The sequence below is a fragment of the Bombus vancouverensis genome, chromosome 15 (genome assembly GCF_051014615.1).
Source record: "Bombus vancouverensis nearcticus chromosome 15, iyBomVanc1_principal, whole genome shotgun sequence".
Classification (NCBI taxonomy): domain Eukaryota; kingdom Metazoa; phylum Arthropoda; class Insecta; order Hymenoptera; family Apidae; genus Bombus; species Bombus vancouverensis.
Genome location: NC_134925.1, coordinates 952594 through 965911, shown reverse-complemented (window position 1 = coordinate 965911; position 13318 = coordinate 952594). Strand labels below are relative to the sequence as shown.

Sequence of the window (13318 nt, the reverse complement as noted above, 5' to 3'; positions counted from 1 at the left end):
CATGGAAAGTCATTCTTGTTCTACTTTGTCACTATGCTCGCTTTTAGTATTTGTAGTAGTAGTAGTAGTAGCTTTTTTTTGCCAATGTATATATAGTCTCATCATCCCACTGGGCTAATCGCGGTTTTTTTTCTTAGTGTCGCGAGAGGATGATTACGGTTTGAATCAGAGTTGCGATAAAATGATAATCGTGTTTGCCTGAATTGCGAATTACGATATTGCGATTGTCTTTTGCAATTTTTATTATGAATTTTTAGAACTTCTTAGAGAATTATACGTATCAAAATTTATCCAGCTTTATATTGTTTAAAATTAAATTGTAAAATTGTTAGTTCTTAATTAATTATATAGTATTATAAGTTGGAATATCAGAATATTTGAAGTAGCCTTTTCATATAATAAATAGTAATTTCCATTGAATTCAGTTTAAGAGTTAGCGTTGCGACAATGAGTGATCGCGTTTTGTTAAGTAGAGTTGCGTTTACAAAAGACCCAAAATTCCTCCGACTGTATTTGTCGGAAACTGTTCCTGGATCGCTAGATACAGCTACAAGAGCTGTACAAATGCGATCGTTCATCAACCTTTTAAATGGTTGCACTGAGATCTCTCGCTATTAGTGTTGCGTAGTGATTCGATACGAGTGCGTAGATTAATATTTGTTAGCGTTGCGTATCAGATGTCGGGGGTTTTCAGACCTCTTTCTATCTTTTTTCCTATTTTTCTTTTTTTTTTTTGTAAATGATAGATTAATTGATATTGCAGATATAATAGAGCACTCCGAGTTTGATTTTGAGAATTTTCTGTTTCACAAATATTAGTAGTAAATTAGCGTTGCGGAACAAGAAGAATATTACGTTTCACTCACTGTTTGTTGATCGGAATTATATAGAGTGGAAGACTATTGAATTTCAGTAGCCCTTCTGGCTACTGCGTTGGTTCTTTTCCAGCGCTCCGTATTAGTGCGTTTGTTATTGAAAATACTGCTACAAGACATATCCTTTTGTTAGTGTTAACGTTACGATGACTACTAAAATATGGAACTTTACTAAAATACGAATGTAGTACATATATATATATATATATATATATATATATATATATGTCGGAGATGAGAGGACACCGGAGACCTTCCCTGGAATCCGTAGAATTGTAATTAAAGTTTACAGTTGTAATTAAGCGATTTGCTATCATTGTACTTGTTTGCGATTTGTGATAATAAACTTGGGCTCGGGGCGACAGTCAGTCGCCGAACGTAGCCACGGTCACGGGATGAACGCTTTGTCTAACAAAGGCATGGAGTAACTCTATAGCTCTCTTTAAAAAGGAAATAGCCGTAACACTCGACAGTAAACATTCCAACTGTCTCTGTCCCGTAGCTCGCCACACGCAGACCCTATTCTTCGAGTAAGATGATTGCCAGATGTCGATGCGTTTCCGCAGTACATGTTCAGCTAGCCTGAGTGCCCGTTATAAATCTTAAGATTTAGCTAACTAAAGTCTTTCAAACAGACAAACAGTCTTTGTCCCAACTACGAGAAGATGGAGGAAACCTATTTTTTAACGAACGACGTCTCCCACTAGAAACTTTCTCTCGAGGGCGGCTAGCATCCTTTTCTAACTACCGATATAGGAATTGACCAATTAGCAGCAACGTCAATTTCCCTTACTTTCTGAACGAAGATTGTCCTCGACGAATCCGATGATCTCGCGTCCTTAGGCACACCCCATCATAGTTTTCCTCGGTGGCATCATCGGGACGGAGATGCATTCCTTTTTGCGATCTCATCGACGAGGAGTAACGCCTTACGGTTCGTGAGTGTTACACGCTTGAGTTAGTGTATCGCGCAAGTAGATCTATCATCCCGTTGGCCGCGGATTCGTTATTGAACCTAAGACCAATATCACTAGTATCGCAAGAGTCCAATCGCCATGGTTGATTGTCAAGCCTGTACTATTCATACTCGTGTTAGCAAACCGTCTCTTTATTACACCGCGACGATGGCCAGTTCCAATGAAGATTTATCAAACGCCCACAACCCTATGGCCGTCACCTCTCCGACATATATTATACATGCATGGAACTTTGAGTGGTTTCATATGTAACAAAGTATTGAGGTGATATGTCGTGATAGGTTCGGAAGGAAAACTCAGATGTGTTCAATAATAAATGTTTATTCACTGTAATGTCGGTGAGTACACTTGATGCAAGACTCGCGGTTATATTCGGTTCGCGGATGCGCGGTTACGAGTTGGAGCTCGGTTAGCTATGATTCGAGATGCGCTACGAGTGCGGACGATGATTGCACGAGATGTCGAGGGCTTAGGTAATTATTCGACTCGAACCGTGTAAGTGTAACGACCGTTGTGTGTTGACTCCCTGTAACAGACTGACTTTCCGTCACGACGCTGCTGCAAAGGAAAACTGTGTTGGGATGTGTCTAAAGATGCGAGGACATCGGATTCGTTGAGAGAAGCTTTGGTTCGGAAAGTGAGGGAAATGTACGTTAATGTTCATTGGCTAATTCGCGTTGGTCGTTGGAAAAGGATGCTAGCTGCCCTTGAGAGGATGTTGCTAGCGAGAAGCGTCGTACGTGAGAGAAAGCAGATTTCTCGTGTGTTCCTGTAACGTCAATTCACATCAGAGACCAGGCCACACACCACGGACAGGATGGCACCCAGATGTCTGCATATCCTTGGTGCGCATCCTCAATAGTCTTAAGTACCCACCAGGGGCCTTGGCATTTTCATAGTTAAGGTCCTTCGGACCAAGCGAGTATTTCCCTTTACGTTTATTGTCTACCACGTATTAGCTTAGAAAGTTGGTTTTCTCCACATCTGGTATGTTCCGTTAGCAACTTTCTCGCGAGGGCGGCTAAAACCCTTTCTGGTCCACCAACCGTCTTATTATCCAATCGGAGACGGTGTCTACTGCCCTCACTTCATTAACCAAAATTGTCATCAACAAATCCGATACGGGACCGTGTCCTTAGACACACCCACACCCTAGCTTTCCTCAGACACAGTATCGTCAGTAAAACTTCACTTATTCTGTATCCTTAGAATAGTCAACATATCTATATCGGTCTCTACCCTTATAAGTCGCGTACTTAATGTATTGTTGTAACTAAGTCTTACATAACGTGGTTGGAGTGAATTGTGAAACGGTGTCACAAGACACGTATGTATCTCGTTTTATGCTAACAACTTTTAACTAGCAAGTAACAAAATACTAATTACAGGGTTATTCGCTTAACTCGGAACCCGAGCTTACGACGACATATGAGAATAATACATCAAGTGTGGCTCGCCATTTATAAACTGTTATCAGAAGTATAATTAGGCGAAAACACAATGAGATTTGATTGTCGTCGAAGGACTTCAAATTTCACGTCACGATAAGGATAAGACGATCGCTTAAAAGGCGAGCGTCGCGTTTCCGCCCAACGATTTTATATCCCTGCACGTTCTCCGAACTCTCGAAGCTTTTATTGCCATGAGAGTGAAAACTAATTGATTATGACTAAGAATTATAATAATTAACCATGTTTGTTAACTATCTTGTGACACCGTTTCGAAAAACGAGAAAAACTGAGGTTTCGTAGCGAATCGGTGGAAATGCATCGAACACAGAAATCCTTTGGTCCTTTGTTTACTTACGGCTGTAGGAAATTCAATGATCGGTGCCCGTGTCACGTAATTTTTAGGGTTGGTTGGTGAAAATAAAATATAGTTGAGTCGTAACACAACTATTAACTTTGTTTTAATCAACCTTTATTATGAATTCAGCAATCACAATGTAACACGCACTGAATTAACATAAATCACAATTCACTCCAACCATGTTATGTAAGACTTAGTTACAACAATACATTAAGTACGCGACTTATAAGGGTAGAGACCGATATAGATATGTTGACTATTCTAAGGATACAGAATAAGTGAAGTTTTACTGACGATACTGTGTCTGAGGAAAGCTAGGGGTGGGTGTATCTAAGGACACGGTCCCGTATCGGATTTGTTGATGACAATTTTGGTTAAGGAAGTGAGGGCAGTAGACACCGTCTCCGATTGGATAATAAGACGGTTGGTGGACCAGAAAGGGTTTTAGCCGCCCTCGCGAGAAAGTTGCTAACGGAATATACCAGATGTGAAGAAAACCAACTTTCTAAGCTAATACGTGGTAGACAATAAACGTAAAGGGAAATACTCGCTTGGTCCGAAGGACCTTAACTATGAAAATGCCAAGGCCCCCTGGTGGGCACTTAAGACTATTGAGGGTGCGCACCAAGGATATGCAGACATCTGGGTGCCATCCTGTCCGTGGTGTGTGGCCTGGTCTCTGATGTGAATTGACGTTACACCCGCGTATAATACATAGTGCATAGGCATGCGCGATGTATACACGTTACCGATAGCTGTCAAATAAATGCACGCCCGATAACGATGATGCAACTGGATATGATGTAAACGGTAAATATTCACGAGAAAGTTAACCAGGGAAATTAAACGTCACTGAAGAAACAACCACTGTTCAAATACGGCTAAAATCTTGCGAAGGCCAGTGAGCAGGGTGATCTTGATGATGTACACATACGAGGTAAAAGCGACTGCAACTGTCGTTAATTAGATGAACGGATTGCATTACACTTCTGCCGATAGTTGTTTAGACCGGGCAAGGCTAGATAAAGGCGAGATAAAGGCGGCGAATCCAGGCAGATGCTTGGAAAACGGAATTGAAGTTGGGGCATTCGATCAACAGCAGTATTAGTAAGTAGAGACGCATCGAGCGGATGTTAGTTGGTGCGATACTCGGTTACTGCAAATTGCAGGATTTTTGCTAAAATAAAGTTGTATTACCAAATAAAGTTGAAGTGATTGGAGGTGAATCCCACAAACAGCATTTTTACTGCAATAGTTATCGCGGATAAATATTTTCTACATTTAATTCTTTATAAATGCATGAACATTTGTAATCCATCTTGCTTAATATTATTATTACTTTATTTTATTTGATTATTTTATTCATTGTGTGTGCGTAAAGTGTTTTCATATGTCTGAAAGTTTTCAATATGTAATTCCGTATTTATTAGCGATTTACTATTATATACTATCTCATTTTCGTACAATTCTTGAAGTTAAGCAGATTCTTACGCAAAACTTTCAAACTATGATGAAATAAACGTTGAATTTTTGAAGTTTTGTTAGAAAAATATTTATGAAATAAATGAAATTGCTCATAACATTTTCTACTACTCTCTTCGTTCTATTGATCCGTATAGGCGTAGTAACGATAAACAATGTACAGAAAATGGGTTGAAAATTTGATAGTGGAACGTCAAGGAAATTGATCGATGGCGCGATTGTAATTGAACTATTGCCACATTTAACAAGTTAACAAGAAACGATGTGAACGATGAATTTCGGGTTGCGAATATTAGGATTACCTTTGACACAGCTGCGATTGTTTCACAAATTTCTGCGACGACACGCGGATAAACGAAAGAAAGGTTTAACGGGGCGCTGAGCAAAACTGATAACTAGGAAACTGGAGGTGACCGATAAAATGATAATTAAAAAAGTTCACCGGATAAAACGCCACGAAACTAAAGTTAAAGTATTACGCTATCGATATCGAATTTTTAACAACTATTATATAAATACAGCGTTTGTAATGCATTGAAATTGAAAGGCTTTGAGAATTTGAAATTATGCTATACGATCGAATAGATACGTCGATTAGAATTTTTGAAAGAATATCTAAAAATTAGTATTTTAGCTTTTTGTTTTCTCAAAAATTAATAAAACTTATACATATATATTAAGTTTATATATTAAGCGGCTGCGTACTTTTTATTGTCGACATTACAGTACATACGTATGTATATGGCAGCCTAGAATAATGTAGGTAAAATAGCGTGTGGTAGTGTGCAATTAAGTTGAAGTATATCAAATTTCGTATCATCTCGTAGTACGTATATGCTTTTATGTGATGAAGAAAATCTGATAGCACGAAGATGCTGAACTAGAAGTGAATTAGAAGCAAAATTGCGTTAAAGTAAAGAAAGTCAAAATCGTAGATAACAGATCGTGCGAACTCGAACGTAAATTGTGAATTGTTTTATCGAATTTGTTTATCGAACGATAATCCGGAAGCTAAAGTGGTCAGCTTGCGCAAATTACAAAAGAGGCCAGCGAAAGGGAACAGGCCGAATTTTGTAGCGGTCGTATGCACAGGCCACACAGAAACACATGAACATACATAGATGTGTGCAAAGGAAAATGGTGGAGGGCACAGAGGTGCGAGAAGATAAGCGCGCGCGACGACGCGGCGCGGCGCGTCGCGGCGCCACTACTGCAGCGTAACGTAACGGAGAAAGTCAGTCCGACGGCGGCGCCTCACCAGTCGTACGCGTTAGGACGCGCTCTTTCGTGGCCCAGCAATCAAAAAGCGGCCACTCGTGATTTCGTGTAACCCTTCAGTGCCTCCAAACAAAAATCGTCTTCAATCGAATAAATTTTTATCCGAACAAACGGAGAACAAACAATACACGAAGCCAGTTAAACAAATCCTAAAATAAGATCAAAAGTAAGGAATAGAAGAATTTGGGAAAAGAGAGGCATAGGATCGGAAAACAAGAAGAGACACACGGAGGATCGCGATTGGATCCCCGATCTAAAGATTGTCAGTGATCGTCTTGTATTAAGAGAAAACAGAATTTTGGTCTGCAGGCTGATCGCGAACGGATCGAATCGAACGGATTGATCATCGAAGATCGAAGAGAGGTTTTCAAGAGACGAAGTCGCTGGATCAAGTGCCTTGTTCTTTCTATATCGCCCCTGGGCGGCTCCTGGCTCTCGCAAGTATCATCGGTCCAAACTGACGGACTTATTCTCAGTTCTCGCAGTACAAGCTCCAACCACCGGCAGCAGAATGTTTTCCTTCTCGAGAGCTTTCCCGCCGATTCTCTTCGCGACGCTCTTCATCTGCATCGGTGAGTTTTTCTACGCTTCTGCTTCTCGCGAAACGCAAGTGGCCAATGTAGTCAACAAAATAGAATACTTCTCGGTTCTTATCATTGAAAATTATGTGATGATGAAAATAATGGTCGCGTTATACCTTTCTTCGTTTGAAAGAGTTCTCCTCTAACGGTTTCTCCAAATTAATTGTTAAAATTACCAAATTAATTACTTGACAAATTAATTGATTGTGTGTGTGTGTGTGTGCGTGCGCACGCGCGTACGAGGGGGGGGGGGAGGAGCAACGGTAAAGTCTACCGATTCTTTTTATAGATCTCTACTCTCTATCGAAAATGTTTATGAATCCAATTTCAGTACGCGAATAGTAGTAAATTTCGAAAAACGTAAATTAAAAATTTATTAAGAATGAATTTTTGATAAGCACTTGGCGCTTCTTAGAGTTTTGGGGTAAGAGCCGTGCGGTCCGTAGTAATTCGCTTACCAAAAAGCATCTCTATCTTTCTTGCTCCGTGGCCAGATGCATTAAGGAATAGATTTTTTGTTTTATATATATTATATTCATCGTGGATATTGGTCGGGTCGCTTGTGCCATCGGTTTATCCCCTTATCAATCTATCATTGGTCAAATTGTTTCACGTATTCTGTGGTCATGTCATGAGTGACGTGACAGTCACGTCATAGGCACCTCATAGCTCGATCAGTTTTTCAAACATTCACTCAAGCATTCAACCGAGATCCTTATTAAGCCCTCGACGCAGTCATGAATCATCGTAAGGCTAAATAGTGACGGACTATTTGGCATTATATCGGCATGAAAGTGTGTTGCCGCTAACATATTTGCGCGTGAAATTCTAAAGGGAATGGTGTATGTAGGCTGTAGATGAAGAGAAAATTGAAAGTATCTACTGGACGGTGCTTGTTAATATAAAAATACCAACAAGCGATACAACAATTTCACGAATTACACGCAACTCGATTCTAGAAACGGCCGCGGATATAATTTGAATCGGACCATCCCGTATCACGTTTCATCCTCGACTCGTTAAACGTAACCGCTCGATAACAATCGTCGAGCACGCGATATGCTTCTTCATTCCGATTAACCCCCCGAAAATCCACTAAGCTCCATTAATTATTTCCACCAGCCTATTGTCATCGTTAAACGGCTCGATTATCCACTTTCCACAAAATCAGCGTTCGAAATGTGGCCAATTGTCTGCATTCTTCCGCAAAGTACATCTATTGAATGATTCTCGAACAGAATCATTCCGCCAGTAGCTTCGTGCGATATTCTATGCGCAATGAGTTCATTATCCGATCGACTATTGGTCGTGGTCGCGAAGGGATTGTTTCAATCCCCGCGTCGCAACGAAACGCATCGCCTTTTCAATGAATAGCATTATTTCCGAGGAGAAGTTTACGCTTTGATGGAGCTGGCCGCGCAAAGCCTGGGTAGGGGCGGGTCCAACCGAATTTTCGCCATTGCTAAACGAACGGCAGGGATAGGTTGAAAGGGGTGAAAAGGGAAACAGGAATTAGGCGAATAATCGAGTTTGGTATCTCGACGAACAGACGTTCCTCGATAAAAGCGAATGGCAAGCGTATGAAAAATGGTTTCACTATGGAATCTAATTTTAAGTCAATTTTTATTAATTTTAAGTCAATGATTTTGCATTCTACAACGAGAACTCGTAGGGTTTGAACAACCCAAATTTCGTAAAAGTAGTACTGAAGCTCTGTAGGCAAAGAGGCAAAAAATACCTATTTCCTATATGTATAACATTTTTTTGTCTTTTTATTCTTCATATGTTGGATCAAATTATGAAAATATGATATATGTAACCACGTAAAGTTGGAGTAGAAAGTATAATGGTCGAACTTGCCTTCCATTCATGGATTTTAGGATCATTGATGGAGTGACAATAAAGAGCGTTTCAAATTACACTAGTCGAAATTCTTACTGTTCGGTTTAGAAGTTAAATATTTTGCAATCCCTAAAGCTACTCCCAAATGTTAAAACTTATTCCTTATTTCCAATTTGTTTCATTTATTACGCCATTGGCAACTTCCATGCTTGTAATTTCAAACTTGTAAATCATCCATGTTGTCACTTTCATAATACGTAACGTGCACAATATTACCGTCCAATCTATACCGATTTCTGATATTGTAATACGATATTCATAAATTCGTTGCATTCCTGGTACATTGGCGAAAAAAAGAAATTCTCATCGCCTCCAAGATCTAACGGATAGATTTCTACGCGTTATCTATAATGCCAGACCAACCTATCCTCTGCACGGAACGCACCGTAATATCATCCTAGCACCGGATACTCACAGATTCTTGCCCTTTCAGCATTACTCGCGCGAAACGACAGCTAGCACTCCCAGCATTTGGTTCTCAGTTGATCTTGATTGGTCTTCGATTGATCTTCAATTGGTCTTTAGCCGAAAGTGCAAGTGATCTCCTCTGTTTCTTTTTCTCCGATTTTTTACTTCGAACTGACACCGTACAATGTAACGCTTTAACGCCAGTGTTTCCCTTTTGGCGGAACCCACGCCAATCAACGTAATGGAGGTTTGTTGAAGGGCATCGTGTCTTTTTTTTCCTCTGTCTGTCCGTCTCTTTCCCTCTCTTGCGCTCTCTTTCTCATTCTCCATTTTTCTCTCAACCCTCGTACATCCTCGTACATTTTTGCATCGCCGTACATTTTATACGCATCTAACAAGGATACAAATATCAAGTCCCTAAAAATCAGGCCGAACATCCACACTTCAGACCCGGAATTTCTCTCTCTCTCTCCCTCTCTCACTCTTAAAAGGGATAATAAAGCAATGTGGTGCCGTAAATATACGGGCTGCACCCTTGCGGTCCTTTATCACTTTTGTTAGCCTCGTCGTCTTTGACCCGCGAAAAGGCTAGCTTCTAGCTGGAAATCCAAACTGGCTGGTGTGCCGACCTAATGCGCGTTTTTATCGCTCCACTCTCCAAGTATCGGTACCTTTTGTCGGACGATCGATTGGTTTAGATCGAGAGAGACGATTTCGTTGTGTCGGTAAGACTGAATGGCGTAAATCTGTTTAAGATCGTGTTTGTCTCTTAGTCTTTTCTTTTTAAATCGTGATCAAGCATCTTTCAGATAATTTTAGATGTAACAATATATTATATGCATAAGATAGCATACTGTAACAAGTGAATATGGATTATCATCGTAAATGCTACTTACCATATTTAGAAGAATGATAAATTATTGCGTTACTGTTTGTTCGAATGGCTTTTAATAACTTGATAAATTGTTCTCGTGTTAATTAATCATATCCCGTATTTAAATTTCAGTTTCCAGACTGTTATGTCCACTAACATATTAACTTCAATTATAAAAGCCTTGCTCTATCCTCAACGAATATTGTGCCAGTGTATCGCGTCTCTATACGCTAGCTCATTGTCGACGATATATATTATAAGCAAGGGTGTAAATTAAGTGGAAAAATATATAATTTATAATTTTGTGAATCACAGTGTTATACAAACTGAATCACCCCTATTATCTTAACGGTAATCAGGGGATCGATCAACTCGTGGTGTCGGTTATTATAATCGTAACGGGAATTTACGACTCCCGTTGACGTCTCTCCTCGCGATTGCGTCTCCCCGCGATTGGTCGAAAATTCACAGACATTTAATAGCTTAAAGATCTTCCTCACAGTGAAATTTTCCATCCTTTTAATCGATCGATATCTTTTCTTCGTGTTATCTAAAGATTTCATAAAGTTTAGTAAATTGACAGCTTATTATTTTGTTCAAAGTTTAAATTCTTTAAATCTAAATTAGCGACCGGTTTTCACTCGATATTATATGCATTTTGGTTGAAAGTATGCTGGAATCGTAAGATGGCATAAAATTTGCTATTATATTCATTTGGCTTTAGATCTAAATTAGTGCAACTTTTAACTAACTCGTACGTAAATTACCTTGTTACCATGTTATTTGAAAGCTAACGACGCGGCAAACGACCCGACGTTTAGGCGTCTTCTGTAAATTAGCAAGTTACACTTACATGTCGCTACAAGTTTCTTTGCCGATCTAAATTTGAGTGTTTATGATCGATACCGACGAGATTTTTTACGTCTAAATTCACGTTGTTGTTGATAAAAGTTCCTATGTTATTTGCCAGATTAGAATCTCAGACTGGTTGTCTGCAATTTTTCTTTTGGATGTATTCGATGAGAAGAGAGGAGAACAGTTGGTAAAAATTTGAACAATCCGATTTTCCCACAGATTATTCTGTGATACGAGAAACTCGCATGGGAAAGATTAAATCGAGGGGAGCCGGTGTTATTTAAATTTAGCTGAGTTTTATTATACATAAATGATGAAAATGTTAAGGATATCTTCGGATAAGTGAGAGCTTTACTTTTAATATAACTACACGTAGTTTCTTTCTTTTCAAAAATGAAATTCCTTTCTTACAATGTTTCTTATGCTTCGAGCATAAAATTTCTTCGTATCTTTTTATTAGAAAATAAAATATACGTATATAAAGGGACCCACAAATAACTGAACGTAGCAGTTTTTCGCGAGATTTTATGTTAATACGTACATGCGTATGTACATGCCCATCATCTAATACATATCTACAGTGATAAGGGTAAAAACAGAGAAACGATTATACTAGCAAAGTCAACTAATTGCATTCTGGATCTGTTTTGTAAATTTTCCCCATCACTCATCGTAATCAGATAAATTTTCTACATACGTACGTACCAATAATTAAGAGATAATTACGAACTAAATTAAGTTGGATTTGGTATAAGAATCATTTATATTCTGGCCATCGCATAAAGCATTAATCCTTTTCGTATTAATTTTCTCCGACTAAGCATCTTTTAAAGGAAATGACGGAAATGGATTTGAAGGAAAACAAATAACTTCGTAACACCTTTAAACCCAACAACATAATAACGTAATGCTAATTATCGGCTGTTAACGAGCATGTAGTTAGGAAACGTAGACATACATATGTATCGTAATAGAATAAAATTCAACGAACCATATTTAAATGGCTGACTTTTTGATAGCAAAGTGCCGTATACACGATGTTAGTTGGCTATTCTACAAATTATCATAATTTCCTTAAAAGGCCGGTCTTTGTTTGTTTCCTTGCCAGAAAACTATCATAAAGTCTCTAACGATCTTCTGTAGTCCAAATGCTCGTTGCCGGGTATAACGGTTGGTATCTTGTAATGCCGAGCTTTGATCTCGCGAGATCACCTATCATCAGTGACCAGTATTTTTACCTCCGCTCAAGGGGTTAGGTCAGGTTAGATTAGGGTCGCGCTACAGAGCCACAGGCAGAGGGTAAACGCAAGTTAGTTGTCCTTTAGAAATAAGAGAGCTCGTTGTTAATCGTTATCCGGTAGTTGCTAGACGTTCTACTTGGTCGTCACTCGTCACAGAGTCGACGCTCGTAGCCATCGCTCGTCCTAACTGATAGTCGCTTATTGTCTCTAGTTTCTACTTGCAAAATCCAACAAACGCCGAGCAAAGAGATTACGATATTTATGGCTGCACCGGGTATAATATTGTTAAGCCCGCGTCGCAACGTCAATGCGACCAGAGGGGATGAAAATACGCATGGACGTGGTCGTTCCATATATATTCCTTTGCAGGTGCACTCACGACACGGTTAATTTCGACGAAAAGTCAGCTTACGAAGGCGTTAGGATGTTTAAGGGAAGAATCTTACGACAAAGTGATATCTTTTTTTCTTTACACGAGTCAAAAGTATAACGTTTTAAAGATATATTTTGAAACCTTGAGGATAATTTTGTGCAGCACTATATATATACTATGTAGTAGTAATAATTCTAAAAGCATAATATTCGTAAATCTGATTTTCCAATTTGCAGCCATACTTTATGGTACGGTCATCGATTTCTTCCCGAATGTCATGCGTCACCAATGTAAAAGTCGTAAAATTATAATTCGCAGGGAATCCGTGAATCTGTTGGCTTGTACATCATTGGGTCGCCGCCGATAGGGCCAAATAGCTGCATAATCTGGACGCAACGAAGATACGCGTGGGCACTTTGAAACACGAGTACAACCTGATTCTGTTATCATAGAGCATCGTTTTGCAGATTTGAAGATTTTTCTAAATAAAACATACGACCCGAACGTTCGTCTTTGTTAGCCGTATCGCTGTATCAAGGGATAGAGCAATCCTCGTTTCTCTGCTGTAACAAAGCTATCCTGTGGGTGCGAAACCTCGTCGAGCACGGTATCGTGAAGTTTCTCGAGTGGTGTAAAGTCTAAGGCGTGGGTTTGAAGCGAAGA

At 39.4% G+C, this 13318-nt stretch overlaps 1 protein-coding gene across 1 annotated transcript in view; it reads left to right on the top strand.

Annotated features, from left to right (window-relative positions):
- The first annotated feature begins 6346 nt into the window (after positions 1-6346).
- The window catches only part of LOC117164494 (U-scoloptoxin(05)-Sm1a), an 80455-nt gene continuing 73483 nt past the window's right edge, over positions 6347-13318 (top strand). The window contains exon 1 of the mRNA XM_033347585.2: positions 6347-6993. Within this exon, the coding sequence (XP_033203476.1) occupies positions 6933-6993 (61 nt within the window). The 5' untranslated portion in view covers positions 6347-6932. The remainder of the gene's footprint in view (positions 6994-13318) is intronic.